Below are 22,217 nucleotides of genomic sequence, written 5' to 3' on the forward strand. Positions count from 1 at the left end.
AAAAATTAGGAACAGGAGTAGGCCATCTAGCCCCTCGAGCCTGCTCCGCTGTTCAACAAGATCATGGCTGATCTGGCCGTGGACTCAGCTCCACTTACCCGCCCGCTCCCCGTAACCCTTAATTCCCTTATTGGTTAAAAATCTATCTATCTGTGATTTGAAAACATTCAATAAGCTAGCCTCAACTGCTTCCTTGGGCAGAGAATTCCACAGATTCACAACCCTCTGGGAGAAGAAATTCCTTCTCAACTCGGATTTAAATTGGCTCCCCCATATTTTGAGGCTGTGCCCCCTAGTTCTAGTCTCCCCGACCAGTGGAAACAACCTCTCTGCCTCTATCTTGTCTATCCCTTTCATTATTTTAAATGTTTCTATAAGATCACCCCTCATCCTTCTGAACTCCAACGAGTAAAGACCCAGTCTACTCAATCTATCATCATAAGGTAACCCCCTCATCTCCGGAATCAGCCAAGTGAGTCGTCTCTGTACCCCCTCCAAAGCCAGTATATCCTTCCTTAAGTAAGGTGACCAAAACTGCATGCAGTACTCCAGGTGCGGCCTCACCAACAGTTGCAGCAGGACCTCCCTGCTTTTGTACTCCATCCCTCTCGCAATGAAGGCCAACATTCCATTCGCCTTCCTGATTACCTGCTGCACCTGCAAACTAACTTTTTGGGATTCATGCACAAGGACCCCCAGGTCCCTCTGCACCTCAGCATGTTGTAATTTCTCCCCATTCAAATAATATTCCCTTTTACTGTTTTTTTTTCCAAGGTGGATGACCTCACATTTTCCGACATTGTATTCCATCTGCCAAACCTTAGCCCATTCGCTTAACCTATCTAAATCTCTTTGCAGCTTGTCTGTGTCCTCTACACAACCCGCTTTCCCACAAATCTTTGTGTCATCTGCAAATTTTGTTACACTACACTCTGTCCCTTCTTCCAGGTCATCTATGTATATTGTAAACAGTTGTGGTCCCAGCACCGATCCCTGTGGCACACCACTGACCACCGATTTCCAACCCGAAAAGGACCCATTTATCCCGACTCTCTGCTTTCTGTTAGCCAGCCAATTCTCGATCCATGCTAATACATTTCCTCTGACTCCGCGTACCTTTATCTTCTGCAGTAACCTTTTGTGTGGCACCTTATTGAATGCCTTTTGGAAATCTAAATATACCACATCCATCGGGACACCTCTATCCACCATGCTCGTTATATCCTCAAAGAATTCCAGTAAATTAGTTAAACATGATTTCCCCTTCATGAATCCATGTTGCGTCTGCTTGATTGCACTATTCCTATCTAAATGTCCCGCTATTTCTTCCTTAATGATAGCTTCAAGCATTTTCCCCACTACAGATGTTAAACTAACCGGCCTATAGTTACCTGCCTTTTGCCTGCCCCCTTTTTTAAACAGAGGCGTTACATTAGCTGCTTTCCAATCCGCTGGTACCTCCCCAGAGTCCAGAGAATTTTGGTAGATTATAACGAATGCATCTGCTATAACTTCCGCCATCTCTTTTAATACCCTGGGATGCATTTCATCAGGACCAGGGGACTTGTTTACCTTGAGTCCCATTAGCCTGTCCAGCACTACCCACCTAGTGATAATGATTGTCTCAAGGTCCTCCCTTCCCACATTCCCGTGACCAGCAATTTTTGGCATGGTTTATGTGCCTTCCACTGTGAAGACCAAAGCAAAATAATTGTTTAAGGTCTCAGCCATTTCCACATTTCCCATTATTAAATCCTCCTTCTCATCTTCTAAGGAACCAACATTTACTTTAGTCACTCTTTTCCATTTTATATATCAGTAAAAGCTTTTACTATCTGTTTTTATGTTTTGCTCAAGTTTACTTTCGAAATCTATCTTTCCTTTCTTTATTGCTTTCTTAGTCATTCTTTGCTGTCGTTTAAAATTTTCCCAATCTTCTAATTTCCCACTGACCTTGGCCACCTCATACGCATTGGTTTTTAATTTGATACTTTCCTTTATTTCCTTGGTTATCCACGGCTGGTTATCCCTTCTTTTACCGCCCTTCTTTTTCACTGGAATATATTTTTGTTGAGCACTATGAAAGAGCTCCTTAAAAGTCCTCCACTGTTCCTCAATTGTGCCACCGTTTAGTCTGTGTTTCCAGTCTACTTTAGCCAACTCTGCCCTCATCCCACTGTAGTCCCCTTTGTTTAAGCATAGTACGCTTGTTTGAGACACTACTTCCTCACCCTCAATCTGTATTACAAATTCAACCATACTGTGATCACTCATTCTGAGAGGATCTTTTACTAGGAGATCGTTTATTTTTCCTGTCTCATTACACAGGACCAGATTTAAGATAGCTTGCTCCCTTGTAGGTTCTGTAACATACTGTTCTAAGAAACAATCCCGTATGCATTCTATGAATTCCTCCTCCAGGCTACCCTGTGCAATTTGATTTGACCAATCGATATGTAGGTTAAAATCCCCCATGATTACTGCCGTTCCTTTTTCACATGCCTCCATTATTCCCTTGATTATTGCCCGCCCCACCGTGAAGTTATTATTTGGGGGCCGATAAACTATGCCCACCAGTGACTTTTTCCCCTTACTATCTCTAATCTCCACCCACAATGATTCAACATTTTGTTCATTAGAGCCAATATCATCTCTCACAACTGCCCTGATATCATCCTTTATTAACAGAGCTACCCCACCTCCTTTCCCTTCTTGTCTATCCTTCCGAATTGTCAGATACCCCTGTATGTTTAATTCCCAATCTTGGCCACCCTGCAACCACGTTTCTGTAATGGCCACCAAATCATACCCATTTGTAATGATTTGTGCCGTCAACTCATTTACTTTATTTCGAATGCTGCGTGCATTCAGGTAGAGTGTTTTAATACTAGTTTTTAAACCATGATTTTTAGTTTTGACACCTCCTGCAGCCCCTTTATATTCATACATATTGTCCCTTCCTATCACCTTGTGGTTTACACTTACCCCAATGCTACTCTGCTCTGTTGCCTCCTGCCTTTTGCATTCTTTCTTGGGGTCCTGTTCATCTGAGCTCTCACCCACTCTAACGAGCTCAGAGCCCTCTCCTGGGTTCTGAATACTCCTTGCATTGAGGCACCGAGCTTTCATGCTTGCCTTTTTATTACACTTTGACCCTTTAGAATTTTGCTGTACAGTGGCCCTTTTTGTTTTTTGCCTTGGGTTTCTCTGCCCTCCACTTTTACTCATCTCCTTTCTGTCTTTTGCTTTTGTCTCCATTTTGTTTCCCTCTGTCTCCCTGCATTGGTTCCCATCCCCCTGACATATTAGTTTAACTCCTCCCCAACAGCACTAGCAAACACTCCCCCTAGGACATTGGTTCCGGTCCTGCCCAGGTGCAGACCGTCCGGTTTGTACTGGTCCCACCTCCCACAGAACCGGTTCCAATGCCCCAGGAATTTGAATCCCTCCCTGCTGCACCACTGCTCAAGCCACGTATTCATCTGAGCTATCCTACGATTCCTACTCTGACTAGCACGTGGCACTGGTAGTCTCCCCTATCAGCAGAAACATCCTCTCTGCATCCATTTTGTCAAGCCCCCTCATAATCTTATATGTTTCGATAAGATCACCATCACCTCTCATTCTTCTGAATTCCAATGAGTAGAGGCCCAACCTACTCAACCTTTCCTCATAAGTCAACCCTCTCAGCCCCGGGATCAACCTAGTGAACCTTCTCTGAACTGCCTCCAAAGCAAGTATATCCTTTCGTAAATATGGAAATGGTATTCCAGGTGTGGCCTCACCAATACCCTGTATAACTGCAGCAAGATTTCCTGCTTTTATACTCCATCCCCTTTGCAATAAAGGCCAAGTTACCATTGGCCTTCCTGATCACTTGCTGTACCTGCATACTATCTTTTTGTGTTTCATGCACAAGTACCCCCAGGTCCCGCTGTACTGCAGCACTTTGCAATCTTTCTCCATTTAAATAATAACTTGCTCTTTGATTTTTTTCTGCCAAAGTGCATGACCTCACACTTTCCAACATTATACTCCATCTGGCAAATTTTTGCCCACTCACTTAGCCTATGTCCTTTTACAGATTTTTTGTGTCCTCCTCACACATTTTTCCTCCCATCTTGGTATCATCAGCAAACTTGGCTATGTTACACTCAGTCCCTTCTTCCAAGTCTCTACCACAGAAAGTTGTTGAGGCCAATTCACTAAATATATTCAAAAAGGAGTTAGATGAGGTCCTTACTGCTAGGGGGATCAAGGGGTATGGCGAGAAAGCAGGAATGGGGTACTGAAGTTGAATGTTCAGCCATGAACTCATTGAATGGCGGTGCAGGCTAGAAGGGCCGAATGGCCTACTCCTGCACCTATTTTCTATGTTTCTATGTAAGTCGTTAATATAGATTGTAAATAGTTGGGGTCCCAGCACTGATCCCTGCGGCACCCCACTAGTTACTGGTTGACAACCCGAGAATGAGCCATTTATCCCGACTCTGTTTTCTGTTAGTTAGCCAATCCTCTATCTATGCTAATATATTACCCCCAACCCCGGGAACTATTATCTTGTGCAGTAACCTTTTATGTGCTGTAGTACTCGGTAAAACAATAGGACTCAAGGCGGACGAGTCCCCTGGACCTGGTGCCTTACATTCTATGGTCATAAAAGAAGTGGCAGCAGGGATTGTGGATCCATTGGTTGTCATCTACCAAAATTCCCTGGATTCTGGGGCGGTTGCAGTGGATTGGTAAACCGCAAATATAACGCCCCTATTTAAAAAAGGTGGCAGACAAAAAGTAGGAAACTATAGACCAGTTAGCCTAACATCTGTGGTTGGGAAAAGTTTAGAGTCCATTATTAAGGAAGCAGCAGCGGGACATTTGGAAAAGCATAATTCAATCAAGCAGAGTCAGCATGGTTTCATGAAGACAAATTTGCTGGAGTTCTTTGAGGATGTAATGAGCAGGGTGGATAAGGGGGAACCAGTAGATGTGGTGTATTTGGATTTCCAGAAGGCATTCGATAAGATGCCACATAAAATGTTACTGCACAAGATAAAAGTTCACGGGGTTGGGGGTAATAAATGGATAGAAGATTGGCTAACTAACTGAAAACTGAAAGTCGGGAAAAATGGGTCATTTTCCGGTTGGCAAACAGTGACTAGTGGGGTGCCACAGGGATTAGTGCTGGGTCCTCAACTATTTACAATCTATATTAATGACTTGGATGAAGGGACTGAGTGTAATGTAGCCAAGATTGCTGATGATACAAAGATGGGTGGGAAAGCAAATTGTGAGGACGCAAAAAATCTGCAAAGGGATATAGACAGGCTAAGTGAGTGGGCAAAAAATTGTCAGATGGAGTATAATGTGGGAAAATGTGAGGTTATCCAGAAAAAATAGAAAAGCAAATTACAGTTTAAATGGAAAAAAATTCAAAATGTTGCAGTACAGAGGGACGTGGGGTCCTTGTGCATGAAACACAAAAGGTTAGTATGCAGGTACAGCAAGTGATCAGGAAGGCCAATGGTATCCTGGTCTTTATTGCAAGGGGGATAGAGTATAAAAGCAGGGAAGTCCTGCTACAACTGTACAGGGTATTGGTGAGGCCACACCTGGAGTACTGCGTACAGTTTTGGTCTCCGTATTTAAGGAAGGATATACTTGCATTGGAGGCTGTTCAGAGAAGGTTCACTAGGTTGATTCCAGATATGAGGGGGTTGACTTATGAAGATAGGTTGAGTAGTTTGGGCCTCTACTCATTGGAGTTCAGAAGAATGAGAGGTGATCTTATTGAAACATATAAAATAATGAGGGGCTCGACAAGGTGGATGCAGAGAAGATGCTTCCACTGATAGGGGTAACTAAAACTAGGCGACATAGTCTCAGAATAAGGGGCCACCCATTTAAAACTGAGGTGAGGAGGAATTTCTTCTCTCAGAGGGTTGTAAATCTATGGAATTCTCTGTCCAGAGAGCTGTGGAGGCTGGGACATTGAATATATTTAAGGCAGAGATAGACAGATTTTTGAGGGGTAAGGGAATAAAGGGTTGGTAAGGGAATAAAGGGTTACGGGGAGCGGGCAGGGAAGTGGAGCTGAGTCCATGATCAGATCAGCCATGATCTTATTGAATGGTGGAGCAGGCTCGAGGGGCCGAATGGCTGACTCCTGCTCCTATTTCTTATGTTCTTGTGAAAGGGAGGTGGGAGCTGCCCGCACCCCAAGCACAGCACTCCCTGTGGGCCAGGAAGAGCAGGAGTGCTTCCCCGGCCCAGCCAGGAAGCCTTCGGCCTACCCTCTGCAGGCTCTCTCTCTCCTCGCCCTCACACGATCGCCGACCTCCCTCGTTCCCTCCCACAATGTCCTCTCTGCCTCCCCCCCACCCCCGGTCCGATTGGCAGGGACCCTCCCCAAGTGTCCCTGGCCTCCTGCCGCTGGGCCTGTTAATTTATCTGGCTGCCTGGCAGGAAACAAGAAGAAAAAAAACAAGAGTTTCTGCCAGTGAATTCGGCAGGACCTGCATGTTCCTGGTCTTGCCGTGCTTTTCCCACTCTCCTTCCCCACCTACCCATAAATAGCAGGGCCATTGTATCTGTTAGATGAACTGATTTGATTGGTTCCTCCTTTCAGTATTCTACCTGCTCTCCTGAAGGTTCTGAATCATGTTCCTGCAGCACCTCACCAGAATACCCATTCTTCACCCACGAGCCCAGACAGTGAATGTTAGCAAGCTACTGGTCCATATGCAGAGCAGCTGAATTCCTGCCTGTCCTTAGAATACAATCAGAGAATGGTTACAGCACATGGGAGGCCATTCGGCCTGTCGAGCCCGTGCCGGCTCTCTGCAAGAGCACATCAGCCAGTCCCACTCCCCTCGCCCTTTCCCCGTAACCTTGCAAATTTTTTCCTTCCGGTATTTATCTAACTCCCTTTTGAAAGTCACGCTGTGTAAAAAAAAGTTTTTCCCCGTGTCGTCTTTGGGTCTTCTGCCAATCACCTTAAATCTGTGTCCTCTGGTTCGCCAATGGGAACAGTTTCTCTCTCGATCTACTCTGTCCAGACCCCTCATGATTTTGAACACCTCGATCAAATCTCCTCTCAACCTTCTCTGCTCCAAGGAGAACAACCCCAGCTTCTCCAGTCTATCCCCGTCACTGAAGTCCCTCATCCCTGGAACCATTCTCGTAAATCTTTCCTGCCCCCTCTCTAAGGCCTTCACATCCTTCCTAAAGTGTGGTGCCCAGAATTGGACACAATACTCCAGCTGAGGCCCAACCAGTGTTTTATACAGGTTCATCATAACCTCCTTACTTTTGTACTCTGTGCCTCTATTTATGGATCCCAGGATCCTATAAGCTTTTTTAACTGCTTTCTCAACCTGCCCTGCCACCTTCAAAGATTTGTGCACATATACCCACTTACTCGAATTCCACAGACGTTCCAGCCATGGTGACTGGTTATGGTAAATGTTAAAATTAGGCCCCGGTGTCTTTCAGATGATGCGTTAAACCATGGCACTGCATACCGGTTCAGGTAGATGTAAAAGATCTCACTACATGACTAGAAGGGCAATGTTCTGGCCAAAATTCCTGCCCCAACCAACATGTGTCTTTGTTTTTTTTTTAAGATTCTTGGAATGGGCTGATGTTGTGCGAAGACGCTGAGTGTTGGGTGCTGTTGACGCCTGTACCAGAATAAATGGTGAATTTTCACAGTCGCTCAGCCACGGTTTTTTATGATCGGCACAGTTTTAGTTTTTAATCATCATTTAGTTACAGAAAATCAGGGCAATACAATCCAAGTGCTTTACAAAAATCAGAGGCTGTACATACACAGAAGGTAAAGCATTTTTAAAAATAGAACATGCAACTTTTCTGGATTAAAAACTAATATATAATCCATGATATACTTCACAAAATTCTGATATTTATACTCTTGCATCTTCTTCAAATTTTATTTAAAATACAAAATTACGACAGAGAAAAAAAAATACGTCCCGACTTTAACTTCCGAGCCCACAAGGGTTGGTAGTTTGACTTGGGTTATCTTTTATCCTCCCCTCGACTTCATAAAATATAGCAGCTGTTGTCTTGGGTCAAGCGAAAGCCTTCGATTTCTCCCCAGGGAGGGAGGAGGAGCTGCAGGGTGAACGGGGGAAGTCAGGGGGGGGTGACGGAAAGGATGCAGCATGCGATGGAACAAGGGGAATCGCCATCGTCGACCAGCGTTCGAAACGCGAGTAGCGACTGGCTGATGTACATTTGTGGCCTTGAAAGGAAAACATCATGCGTATTTTTTTAAAAATCTGCTTCAAAATATTTTTCACATTGTCCAACTTGAAAGAAAACTGTTCATGAGACACAACTTATTTCTATTTTTATTTAATTCTTAATTTGGTTTATTATTGATTCTGTACCCAGCAGTCACAAGGGCTGCACGCAGCTAGCTCATATTAAGGGGTCACGCAGTCTCAGGATACGGGGTAGGAATTTTAGGACCGAGATGAGGAGAAATGTTTTCACTCAGAGGGTGGTGAACCTGTGGAATTCTCTACCACAGAAGGCTGTGGAGGCCAAGTCACTGAATATATTTAAGAGGGAGATAGATAGATTTCTAGACACAAAAGGCACCAAGGGGCATGGGGAGAAAGCGGGAATATGGTGTTGAGATAGAGGATCAGCCATGATCGTCATCCATCATCATGAAGAGGTGAGGGTCCAGGGGCAACACGAGCCCAGCCTACACTGCGATATGTGTGCGCACTGGGTCCGTCCTGTGTTAACCCTTGCCACTGGACCAAGACCTAGCTCTGTCAAGCCCCGTGTGGTGGCTGGTGTGCAACGGTCACCCCACGTTAAAAAAATCCATGCACAGGCATCTTCCACCCTTCAGGATGTAGTTCGGGATCTGGAATATTCGGTCCTTCATTGAAACACCTGTGAGCTTTTTGACATGGAAGCAAGTTAAACTCGATTCGAGGGACTGCCTATGATGATGATGAGAGGATCAGCCATGATCTTATTGAAGGGCGGTGCAGACTCAAAGGGCCGAATGGCCTACTCCTGCTCCTATTTTCTATATTTCGATATTGACCCAGAGTCTGTACCGCAGGAATATCTCACAGCACAAGGCCAGCTATCCCGAACGGATAGTGAGGCCGCTGGGCAGTCGACTGTGCTACAAGAGGCAACAGGCTCAGCAGTCAGGCTCCCGCCCCTGTCCTTCAGCATCGTTTCCCAGCCATTGGTCCAAATTACACATGAATACACTGATTTCATCAGTTCTATCCCCACTGGTTGTGACCAAATCATCGAGAAATGATGCGATATTGTTATTTTCAAACCACCAATAGCAACATGTAAAGTTCCTTAACAAATTAGCTTGTTTTCTTTATTGTTGTGAAGGTTAGAACATAAGAAAACAGGAGCAGGAGTAGGCCATATGGCCCCTCAAGCCTGCTCCACCATTTAATATGATCATGGCTGATCTGATCATGGACTCAGGTCCACTTCCCTGCCCGCTCCCCATAACCCCTTATCGCCTATTGGTTTAGAAACTGTCTATCTCTGTCTTAAATTTATTCAATGTCCCAGCTTCCACAGCTCTCCGAGGCAGCGAATTCCACAGATTTACAACCCTCTGAGTTAGTCCTTGGGACCACACACCGTGTCAAACATCGAGTGTTCCCCAGTGAGGTAAAGCACGAGCAGGGTCCAGAAATGTGCCTCAGTGCTCATTGCTGCATTTTTCCATTTCAGTAACCTCTCAGTGAAACTCGCAGGTTACGATCCAATCAGGGGCCGTTTGTGCTGTGCTGGAGGGAGCAGCATGCGGCGGCCTGGAAATCAGCGCGGTCCTGGCCTGCAAGAACCATCAGCAGGCCGGGGCCATCGGAGGGAGCAGTGTGCGGCGGTATACCACTGCAGGGAGCAGTGCTTGCTGCTGCAGGAGGGCGAGGGCTGTGAAGCCAGGTCGCTGATTGCAGTGCGGGCAGGCACAGCAGGAGGGGCGAAGGAGCGGAGAGAGACTGTAGAGGGATGTGATCGGGGCCCAGAAGAGGCGAAGGCCCAGGGGCAGCGCGGACCCAGCCCACACTGCGATATGTGTGCACACTAGGTCCGTGCAGCAGAGCTGGTCTCCAGTCGTCCTGGTTAACCCTTGCCACTGGACCAAGACCTAGCTCGGTCAAGCCCCGTGTGGTGGCTGGTGTGCAACGGTCACCCCACGTTAAAAAAATCCACGCACAGGTATCTCCCACCCTTCGACATGTAGTTCGGGATCTGGAATATTAGGTCCTTTATTGAAACACCTGTGAGCTCATCCCTTTTTGGTGTGGAAGCAAGTCATCCTCGCTTCGAGGGACCGCATATGATGATGATGCTGGAGAGGCTGTATTGAGACGTCCAAATTCTTTTCACATTAGGACCCTTACAGCTATGGAGACTATTATCGCCAGTCCGGAGTGATTTAAACCCAGGAGGAGGAGACCAGTCCAACCCACAGTACTACCCCAAGCCACAAAAAAACGCAATGCGCCCTTACAAGCCGGGGACCTCTCTGGATCAAGCTGTTAATGACTCTGTAGCTACCACCGGGCAACCTTACTACATCTTAATAACAAAAAGGAGGTGCCTTACTGCCGTCCTCCATGTTCTCGAGGAATGGTTTTGTGCAGGACACAACACAAAAACAAAACAGGAGCAAGACTTCATTACAAATTGGAGAATTACCACACACTGAATTTTAAAAATAGTTAGTTATGTTCCATGAAAAATCCCATTTAATGGTGGGATATATTTTTCATATATCATCCGGTTATCTATACATGAAGGCAAAGATAGAAGATTGATTTCATAAAGTGCTGAAGCTTTTTAAGACAAGGTGAACTGTATGCAGCAAAAATAATACTCTCAGGGTTCAGTTCTCTACATTCTAAACTGTGTTGCCATGTTGCAATGGACACAAGGGCACTTTCTGTCACAAGACAACAAAGGAGAGAGATGTAGTTGGTAGCCTTGACCTTATCCCTGCATTTTGGAACCGGTAATGTTGGCTTTGTGACTTTTAAAGTCAGGCACCACCGCATGAAGATTAACTGTTGCCAGGTACCACTGTTCAGGTACAGTCAGATTGGGAGTAAAGTTCTTTTTGAGTTGGGATTGCTCGATTAGTGAGGTGATGCAGCATATTAAAGAAACAATCTGTTAGAACTACGACCAAGAGCTGGAAAGCGGGATTAGGACGGCACGGACACGATGAGTCGAATGGCCGCCGCCTGTGTTGTAAGTGTCTACGATTCAACGAACTGTAGTGCAGAATGTGTCTGACTGTCCTGCTGCGTTGCTGGGGCCGGAGCAACTTCGAGGGGGATGGGGTATACCTGATGCCAGCATTTGGTAGTGAGCTCTGGGAGACCCAACCTCTCATACATAGGACATGTATGACCCCAGGGGAAAGAATGAGTGGGGAGAAAAAGCAGTAATGGTATTGGTGAGGCCACACCCGGAATACTGCGTGCAGTTTTGGTTTACATATTTACGAAAGGATATACTTGCTTTGGAGGCAGTTCAGAGAAGGTTCACTAGTTTGATTCCGGAGATGAGGGGGTTGACTTATGAGGAAAGGTTGAGGAGGTTGGGCCTCTACTCATTGGAATTCAGAAGAATGAGAGGTGATCTTATCGAAACGTATAAGATTATGAGGGGGTTCGACAAGGTGGATGCAGAGAGGATGTTTCCACTGATGGGGGAGACTAGAACTAGAGGGCATGATCTTAGAATAAGGGGCCGCCCATTTAAAACTGAGATGAGGAGAAATTTCTTCTCTCAGAGGGTTGTAAATCTGTGGAATTTGCTGCCTCAGAGAGCTGTGGAAGCCGGGACATTGAATAAATTTAAGACAGAGATAGACAGTTTCTTAACCAATAAGGGGATAAGGGGTTATGGGGAGCGGGCAGGGAAGTGGACCCGAGTCCTTGATCAGATCAGCCATGATGGTATTAAATGGCGGAGCAGGCTCGAGGGGCCGTATGGCCTACTCCTGCTCCTATTTCTTATGTTCTAAGGCCCTCTAACAGAAAAAAACCTCGGTCTTTATAAGAGATGACGTGGAGACTGCATTTATTTCATTGAAGCTCATCCCAAAGGTTTGGAAAAAATAAATGAATGAATATGGTATGTTTTCAACTCTTGAAAAGCTTGTTGCTGCCCTGGGTAAAATCGAATCGACCTGTTTCAGGAGGAAGGACTACAAGACCCACAATTTGGCTCGGTATTTTGCAAAGACAGCTTACTCAAAAAATGATGGGAGATGGGTCTCTACAGCTGGAGTACTGCGTGCAGTTCTGGTCAGCGTATTAGAGGAAGGACATGATTCCACTGGAGAGGGTACAGAGGAGATTTCCGAGGAGGTTGCCGGGAGTGGAGAATCTTAGCTATGAGGACATATTGGATAGGCTGGGGTTTGTTTTCATTGGAAGAGAGGAGGCTGAGGGGAGACCTCAATAAGGCATATAAAATTATGAGGGGCCTGGATTTGTGGATAGAAAGGGCCTATTTCTCTTAGCAGAGGGGTTCAACAACCAGCGTGGCATAAATTTGAAGTAATTGGTAGGAGGTTCAGAGGGGATTTGAGGGGAAATGTCTTCACCCAGAGGGTGGTGGGGGTCTGGAACTCACGGCCTGAAAGGGTGGTAGAGGCAGAAACCCTCACCACATTTAAAAAGTACTTGGATGTGCACCTGAAGTGCCGTAACCTGCAGGGCTATGGACCAAGAGCTGGAAAGTGGGATTAGGCTGGATAGCCTCTTTGTCGGCCGGCGCGGACACGATGGACCAAAATGGCCTCCTTCCGTGTTGTAAATTTCTATCATTCTACCTAGCAGGCAGAAAACGCTTCAAAAACCTCAACCCCCCCACCATGAACTGAGACTATATTCACCTCCTCACCGCCCCCCCCACTCCTAGCATTATATTAATATGAAGACACCACCCGGCGATATGAAACTACTTTCATGAAAGACATGGCTACAGCTCCAAAGTACTGGGCATGAAGTCCTGGCCACTGTCTACATTTTGTTTTGATGAAGCCAAGTGCCGGCTTGTACAAATCTGGTTTTTGAATACGATGGGTTTCCAGTAACTAAGATGAGGCCCAGTAAAGACCGGCCTATTGGCACTTGTGAAAAGTTTTGATTTTATTTCAGGATTGAAGAATAGTTTTGTGCAAAGAAATGGACCATCAGCCCTCAGAGCGGCAGCTTGGATATAAAGTAAAAGTTGCTTAACCTTATTAGTACCCGAAACAAATACTGCAGGAGATGTGTGTGTGTGTGTGTGTGTGTGTGGGGGGGGTATGGTGTGTACACATTCTGTACATGTGGCACGTTGTCTGTTTACACCACACAGTTTGCTCAGTTCGCATACACAATAGAACCATATAAATATACTTATTTTTAAGGTAGCGACATGAAGTTGGACAAAATATTGGAATATCTCTGTGCCGAGAGGTGCTGGGGGGAGTGGGGGCACTACAGTATCTCCCTGGGAGGGGCAGACCAAAATCAAATTTCCAGCTCCTGGTTCCGACTCAGAAACCTCTGCTGGAACTGTGTATGTGTGCAACACAACAGGAAGGTGAGGTGCTCTGCACTCACTCACAGTCTGATTTCTCTCACTTGGTTTGGGTGGAGGGTCACTTGCACCCATGAACCCTTGCCCAAGCAAAGCCAATCCATCAGTGAGGGGAGAGCGAGGGAGAGCTACTGCACGGTGCCTTTTTCTGTTTAGTTGTCACGTAGAGCCAATTATTTCAGCAAATACAAAATCAAATAGAACTTTCTATTGACAGTTGCGTTTGAAGTCAGGGCAAGACCTCCCTCCCCCCCCCCCAACCCTAAAATAAAAGCTACCTGATGTGCTCAGTTCTTTGCACATTTTTTTTTTTAATCGTACCGTTCCAAAACAGGTCGGTCCCAAAACAGGTCAGGCACAAAACAGGTCATCTCCAAGAGATCTCACAGTACAGTATGGAGGAGAACAAAATCGATCAACATGAAGCAGTAGCTCCCTTTCTTTAGAACGTTCCATAGCAGCAGGGGGAACCTTCCTCTTTATAGGGTGAGCAAGAGAAACCCCAGAGAGATAGCCCCGTAGACAATGAGAGGCTAGCAAATCTCTCCTGATCTCCACAACGTTTCCAATAGTTTCCGTGTAACCCTCAACACCAATATCTAATGCACTGTGGCGATATTATTCATTGTCATTGTTTCTCTTATACATGCTTTAGTTTTAAGCTTGATGTGACGTGCTCAGGTATATAAATGCACATAATGCAGGCATCAACTCACGGTATAGCTCTGGCTATGCATTGATGACAATTGAGTAGCAAAAGTCTTTGTCTCTGATTAAGGTCAAAAACTTGTCACTATTGTACTTGGACACTGAAGACCCTTCTGGCATTTGAAGAAAATCAGACACAGAGAAAGCTCCAAAATTTGTCATTTTCAACTCCATAATTTGTCTCCTAGACTGGTTCCACCCGAAGAGCCTCAGTAATTTGTATGCAATGATAAATACTCAGAAGCCGATGGCACATCTCTGCTAAATGACTGAAGTCAGCATTAAATTGGCACATCCCGACGTTAAGTTTCTTTTCCTTAGTGGTCCAACAATTAAGAGACTTATGATTGATTAACTGCGACCAAGTTTGATTAATTGGTACTTTTTACCGGGACGGGGGTTGGCACTTGGTGTTTCCTGAAGACACTTGCTGTGCTCCGTGACATGATACTGCGAGTGCCCTTGTTGCCTGATTCATTTGAATGGGAAACAGAATAGGTATACTTTGGCACTACACGAGGCTTGAAGAATATCCCAGTGAGTAAATGGAGCGGTACCTTGGAGCGACAAGCGAGAGGCCGTCAGCGGCAGGTCGGGGCCATAAAAGGAGCGGCGGCCATGGGCAGTGTGCCGGTGTACCACGGCAAGGTACAGCGCGAGCTGGTGCAGCAGGGCGACAGCAGAGAAGTGGGACCTCATCAAGGTCCAGGTCCAAGCCGGTGATTGGGGCGTGGGCAGGTACAGCAGGAGCGGAGAGGTCGGGCGAAGGAGCGACAAGGGATTAGAGAGAGACGTGATCGGGGCCCAGGAGAGGCGAGGGCCCAGGGGCAGCACGGGCCCAGCCCACACTGTGCGATATGTGTGCACACTAGGTCCGTGCAGCAGAGCAGGTCTCCAGTCGTCCTGGTTAACCCTTGCCACTGGACCAAGACCTCGCTCTGTCAAGCCCCGTGTGGTGGCTGGTGTGCAACGGTCACCCCACGTTAAAAAAATCCACCCACAGGCATCTTCCACCCTTCAGGATGTAGTTCGGGATCCGGAATATTAGGTCCTTCATTGAAACACCTGTGAACTCATCCCTTTTTGATGTGGAAGCAAGTCACCCTCGCTTCGAGGGACCGCCTAATACTATACTAAATACTAACAGCTGGTTACCTCCCAAAAATGCTTATGCCCTGCCGACACTGATGTGGTCTGCAGGAGCCAGGATCAAGTAGCCTAAAATAAAGATCGTTATAACTGAGAATATTTCTTAGCCTTAAGTTTGATTCACATTTTTCCAGGGAGATAATTATACACTACATTTGACAAAAAAAACCTTGCTTGTTAAAAGTGTTTCAATGTAACTGAACTTTGGGCAATGCACGACTGACTGTTCCTGAGGAAGCTTCATGTAAGCTAATGTTTTAGCTGCCTTGATGCTTTGTAGTTGGCACAGGATCTTGTGTTTCTCAATACTGATATGTGGAATGAATAGAAAGATATTGGGAATTAGGTTCACAGCAAAAAAGTTAATGAAATATTGACTAACATGGTAACTACCAGGTTAAGGATGGGGTTGAAGGGTATAAGTACAGCGGTGCTTGTGATATTGGTGAAGGTTCACTTCCTGTATCTGTCACAGGCTTCCTGCTCTGTCTCTCTCTGGATATCCATTAAAGGCTCACTTGGCTGTGGGATGTTTCTGAAGCTTGCATCTACTGATGCTACCATCTCAGGGAAAGCGAAGTAATACTGCTGGGGCGGGTAAGGCTATCCAAATATTGCTGGAATGGGGGGGGTGGGGGTCGCTCAGAGATTCAGCAATGTCAAGTAATTAAAGTTGAAAGCTCCTACTTGTACACCGCGGCAGCTGGGGAATTTAAATTGTTAATTAAATAAATCTGGAATTTTAAAAAGCTAGAGTCAGGAATGGTGACCATGAAACTAACGGATTGCTGTAAAACCCATCTGGTTTCACTGATATCCTTTCGGGAAGGAAATCTGCCATCCATACCCGCCAGACCCACAGCAATGTCTGCCTTCTGAAATGGCCCAGCGAGACACTTCATTGTACCAAACCGCTACGACAAAGTCAGCACTGTGGGAGCACCTTCACCACACGGACTGCAGCGGTTCAAGAAGGAGGCTCACCACCATCTTCTCAAGGGGCAATTAGGGACGGGCAATAAATGCCGGGCCTCGCCGGTGACGCCACATCCCATGAACGAATAAATATTCCCATGTATGTTCCTTTTACATGGTTTAGAGACATGGACCATGTACAGTAGACACCTCAAGTCGCTGGAGAAATACCACCAACGATGTCTCCGCAAGATCCTACAAATCCCCTGGGAGGACAGACGCACCAACGTTAGCGTCCTCGACCAGTCCAACATCCCCAGCATTGAAGCACTGATCACACTCGATCAGCTCCGCTGGGCAGGCCACATTGTCCGCATGCCAGACACGAGACTCCCAAAGCAAGCGCTCCACTCGGAACTCCTTCACGGCAAACGAGCCAAAGGTGGGCAGAGGAAACGTTACAAGGGACACCCTCAAAGCCTCCCTGATAAAGTGCAACACCCCCACTGACACCTGGGAGTCCCTGGCCAAAGACCGCCCTAAGTGGAGGAAGTGCATCCGGGAGGGCGCTGAGCACCTCGAGTCTCGTCGCCGAGAGCATGCAGAAACCAAGCACAGGCAGCGGAAGGAGCGTGCGGCAAACCAGTCCCACCCTCCCCTTCCCTCAACCACTGTCTGTCCCACCTGTGACAGGGACTGTGGCTCTCGTATTGGACTGTTCAGCCACCTAAGGACTCGTTTTAAGAGTGGAAGCAAGTCTTCCTCGATTCCGAGGGACTGCCTATGATGGTGAATTTTACTGAAGAATTAGATGTAGGAACATATCTTTGGGAGGTCGGGGATGTAAGCCCCCTGGATAGAAAATGGTCAAGGGAGTTTTCCACCACTATTGTACGTCTGTCAGTCACATCTTAAAATCTACAAGCACTTTTTTTCTGGCTCAGGCCCAGAAGAGTTTTGTTCAAGGCTAATTAAGAACAAGTTAACGAGGATCTGTGTAAGAGCAATATCAACAGAAAGTGAGTCAGTGAATACAGCAGTGTTTTCATCTGTGCTGACCCTCTGGGATATGTAGTTGCTCTGGCTACGGAGACAGCTTACAGAGCACAGGAACAGGCATCACTCATGACATGTCTTCTGCGTTACCCATTTGCACAAGTGCTCTTACAATCAGTTTGTTACTACAAAATGAAGCTCTTCATATTGAGCACACGATTCTAGATTTACACATTCAACTCATATACTGGAGATGTTGGGACATCAATGTTTGATTGGGCTGTGGGTTTTAGCACAAGTGAATTATTTGACCAGTGCAATGTGTCCCAGGTGTACTCAGCCTCACCTGTGACCACTGAATGAAAAAAAAATGGGAATTTTATCAAAATAGTCGTCATTTATTTTAACCTGCTCTGCCCCTCCCACAAAATCACATGGCATGGAGCATCGGGCCGTAATATACGGCCCCTGGGGGTGTGTACGAGATGCGGGTTTATACACGCGCTCATAGAGGCCGCGCAAGTCCCGGGTTTATACACGCGCTGTGCATGCACTCAAACCCGGGACTTGCGATCTGGCAAGGCACTAGGCCGGCTTTTACCTGCGTAAGAGTTTTAAACAACAGTAAAATATAATTTTAACAATTTTAACAATAATTAAAAACCTGTGAAATAAGGCATTTATTTTTCAAAAAAATTAAATTTTTGTTTTAAATATTTAATTAAATGCCATTTTAATTAATTTTAAATATGTGAGGGTTTTTAAAAATTGTATTAAAGTGGAGAGGTGTTTTGTGGGTTTTTTGCACATACGGAATCCCCAGAAGTATGAATGGGGATCCCTTTGCTTTGATTGGTTGGGCCAGCCCATGTGATCCCAGGGTTGCTTGCGAACCGCCTGCGGCCCTGAGATACGTGGGGCTCTCCCCGCGGGTATCCAGTGAGCCCCAGGACCGCGAATCTCTGTAACCTCCCCGGACCCCCGAGATACGTGGGGCTCTCCCCCCGCGGGTATCCAGTGAGCCCCAGGACCGCGAATCTCTGTAACCTCCCCGGACCCCCGAGATACGTGGGGCTCTCCCCGCGAGTATCCAGTGAGCCCCAGGACCGCGAATCTCTGTAACCTCCCGGACCCCCGAGATACGTGGGGCTCTCCCCGCGAGTATCCAGTGAGCCCCAGGACCGCGAATCTCTGTAACCCCCCCCCGGACCCCCGAGATACGTGGGGCTCTCCCCGCGAGTATCCAGTGAACCCCAGGACCGCGAATCTCTGTAACCTCCCCGGACCCCCGAGCTACATGGGCCTCTCCCCGGGGAACCCCCAAAGCCCCAGGACCGCGAATCTCCATAACCCCCCCGGACCAGCAGGTACCCTGGCATTTTATTTGCGGATCGGAGGAGTTTCCCCGCGGGAAGCCTCCGAATGTAAATTCAGGGCTATTGTGTTCCTTTAATCATCAATATCGCTGGACTTGTTCTCAGAGAACGGTAAGCGTTTTAAATTTATTTTTTTGCTGAATATTGTAAAAGGAGCAGGTGCAATCAATCTGTGGGGATCCCCCCTAGCTCACATACAAGGGGGAGGGGGACGCGTACCAGGGTTCCCCCATTTTGTAAAAGACAATGGTCTGAGCAGATTTATTTTCACATTTTAGTAAAATGGTCAGGTTCCTTACCATCACAAAGCCCCTGGGTTAGGGGTCTGCTGACTGCCCGTGAAACCCAAAGCAGCCCCACAGTAACCATTGGGGAGGCCTTCTCTTCCCGCGCTGCGGAGCGTGTTCCCGCCTGGAGGCTGTGTGACTGCTCCGCCAATCAGGTACTGTATTCCACAGCTTTAACATTAATACCAATGGGAACTCCGTATCTACAAGTTCTCATTACTATTAATGGGAAAGAAACAAACACACTAAACACACACCATAAAAAATAAAAAACAGACCTCACATAATTAAAATTAAAGTTAGAACAAAACAATATTTTTCCGATTTTTAAAAAAAAGTTTTGTAATTCGGGTTAAAAATAAACCTACCTTAAGTGGACTATTTGTGTATGTTTTTAAACACTTACGCCTGCTTTTTCAGGCGCAAGAGTTTTGAGGACATCCGCTGGGCAAGATATGGGTAAATACCACCATCTTCCCCGTGCAAATGTCCTCGCTCCCGAGAGGCGGAGGAGCTGTCCAGCTCCAGCTGGACAGATCGGAAAAGCCGATTTTCAGCGCATGCGCATTGCGTGCTGCAAACTGGCTTTTCCGATGTCTTCCCGGATCGGTAGAAACTTCATACGGACCTGGGGAGACCAGGATTTCTGGGCCAAAGCTGGGATCAACTTCCAACTGGCCCGAGAGACACTGCACAGCATTCCCATGTTATTGCCTGGGAACTCAGAATCCCTAGCCTACAACTTTTGCGTGGAGTTACCTGCAATCAGCTCTTCAACCCTCGGAGCATACCCACGTGGTGGTGGGGGGGGGGGGGGGAAACCCTTAACAAGGTGAACGTAACATCCATATTTGAGTTACACGACTTCAACGACTGTGAGAGAGACCGTAATTCCCGTCGATTTCGAGGGACTGCCTACGATGATGATTTGAGTTTGAGATCCTTTTGGGAGTATGTATTTTACCCGAACCCCATGACTGGCAGGAGCTCAGTGCCCTCTCTAAGCAGGGTCCTAATGGTTACACTCACTGAAGGCTGTCTTGACAAGTGAGATTTGGTTTGTTGCCGAGACCCCCTTCTTTAAGGCATGCTTTCCATTTCGAAATCCTGCCCAAGTAAAATGAGCAGAAGGGTATTTCCGAGTTGTCAGGAACTGCCAACGTCCCCCGTTGGTGTGAGTGGTGACATAGCCATTGTGAGCACTACTATTTCACAGAGACAATGCAAGCCTTCAGGACACTGGGCCATTGCCATTCCCCCCAAAATCCCTCTGGGCACAGTTTCCGGGACACGATGCAGTTGCTGACTCTGGCGATTGAATGACCGGTTTGCAGGAGTACAGACATCTCCCAAGAGTTACAGAAGCTGGTTGCCGAGGAGCAGTATTCCCAATCTTAGCGACAGGGAGCACTCTTCCAATCGGACTTCAGCTCCTTATACACCGGACGGTTCCAGCAATTGTTTCGGTTTTTATAAAAATACAGGGTTTTTTTTTTTCTTTCTCGCTGACAAACATTTAAAAATAATTCTTAGTCTTGATTTATCAATCATAGTATTTCATAATGGTTGTACCATTTCGTGTTTTTGGGAGGAATATTACTCTTTAAATCATTGTACACAAAGTCGATGTGACACCACGGTTTCTGTTTAAGTAGAGCAGCTTACGATGCTGAGGCCTACGCCTGCTGAAGTCAGGGGACAACATTACCAAGTTGTTCAGGCATCAGGTATCCAGCGAGGATCGGTTGTCTCTTGCTTGGCAGCACATTTGGGTTCAAGATCAGGCTCTGCTGCGAGTCCACCATGTGTATCGAGGTATAGTCTGGGACGGGTATTGTCGGCTGCCTGTCATTCTCCGTTTCTTTACAGGAACTGACCATGGCACTCGCAAGGCTTTCTGTGGTGAAATAGCTGCTCAGATTAAGGTGGTTCTCCACCTCGGCCAAGCTCTCTTTGCCCGAGCCGACGGCGCAGAACTGCTTGGCGTCCAGCTCCGACGTGTAGGCACTGTCCGGTGGTTTGGTTTTCTGATTTGCCTTTGGCTCGGCTGAGGTCTGTTTGGCCAGGGGTAGCTCCATCTTGCTCTGCTGCCCTGGAGAAAGGAGGACCCCACCTGTCGGGGTGATGTCGCTTACCTGCGCGTAAAAGTCCATCTTCCCGAAGGAGCTCTGGTTGCCGAGCTGGCTGTGCGGGGCTGGTTGACCCAGCCCGGTTGTGCTCGCTGTCGGCAGTCTGCCGTCTGCGGCGACCAGTTGCATTTTCCCACATCCGCACTCCTCTCCATTTGCTGGCTGGCTCCGTTTGGCGTCTGTGCCCAAAGCAAGTCCAGCCTCATTCCTGGCGTCGCCTTTCCTTTCGCTGGCCACCAACTGGAGGCTGCCCAATTCATTGGCACTTTGTTTACCAGCAGTGACTTCCGCTTCGGAAACATCTGGCTCGTAACAGCTGTCGCGGCCAGAGTCATCGTCCTTGACGCCCAGGCAGCTGTCGGACTTTGGGTGGCCATGGCCAAGGAGTCTGTCTGTGTCCGACACCTCGGTCTTCGCATCGGGGTCATCAAGGTCAATGTCGATAAACTCCACCCAGGGGTCATCAATGTACAAATCAGCCTTGTAGCTCAGGTGGTTTGCAAAGATCGAGTTCACTTCATCCATTTTACCCTTCTGTGATAAAAAAAAAACATTAAAAATATGAGCGGAGATATAAAGGAGTGTTCAGAGCAGCGGAAACCAAAATAGAAGCAGGAAATGGTGGAAAGTTACAGCAGGTCTGTCATCATCTGAAAAAAGGACAAGTTAACCCTTTAGGGTGAAGACGCTTTGTAACAAATGCTGTTCACCTGAAAGCTCGCTTATCCGTGCTGATGAACCTGCTGTGTATTCCTCCCATTTCTGCTTGATTTTAATTTTTACAATGTTTTCCTCACATAGCCCCTCCCCAGGCCCGCCTCCCCAGGCCCTCCTCCCCAGGCCCTCCTCCCCAGGCCCCCCTCCCCAGGCCCCCCTCCCCAGGCCCCCCCTCCCCAGGCCCCCCTCCCCATGTCAAGGTTGAGCAGCGCAAGCTGCACTGAGGGGAATGAATCGGGTGGGGGAAGGCCAGGTGCAGAGAGGTCCATCAATGCTCCTCCTGGATCACAAGGAAAGCATCAGAAACAAAGGCA

The 22,217-nt window shown here is 47.1% G+C and overlaps 1 protein-coding gene across 1 annotated transcript in view; it reads right to left on the minus strand.

Moving 5' to 3' along the window:
• Positions 1 to 19,773: 19,773 nt before the first annotated feature.
• Positions 19,774 to 22,217, minus strand: part of LOC139261974 (growth hormone receptor-like) — a 318,221-nt gene continuing 315,777 nt past the window's right edge. Inside the window, exon 13 of the mRNA XM_070877136.1 lies at positions 19,774 to 21,720. Coding sequence (XP_070733237.1) covers positions 20,749 to 21,720 — 972 coding nt within the window. The 3' untranslated portion in view covers positions 19,774 to 20,748. The remainder of the gene's footprint in view (positions 21,721 to 22,217) is intronic.

This window comes from Pristiophorus japonicus, chromosome 1 (genome assembly GCF_044704955.1).
Source record: "Pristiophorus japonicus isolate sPriJap1 chromosome 1, sPriJap1.hap1, whole genome shotgun sequence".
In the NCBI taxonomy this organism is placed as follows: domain Eukaryota; kingdom Metazoa; phylum Chordata; class Chondrichthyes; family Pristiophoridae; genus Pristiophorus; species Pristiophorus japonicus.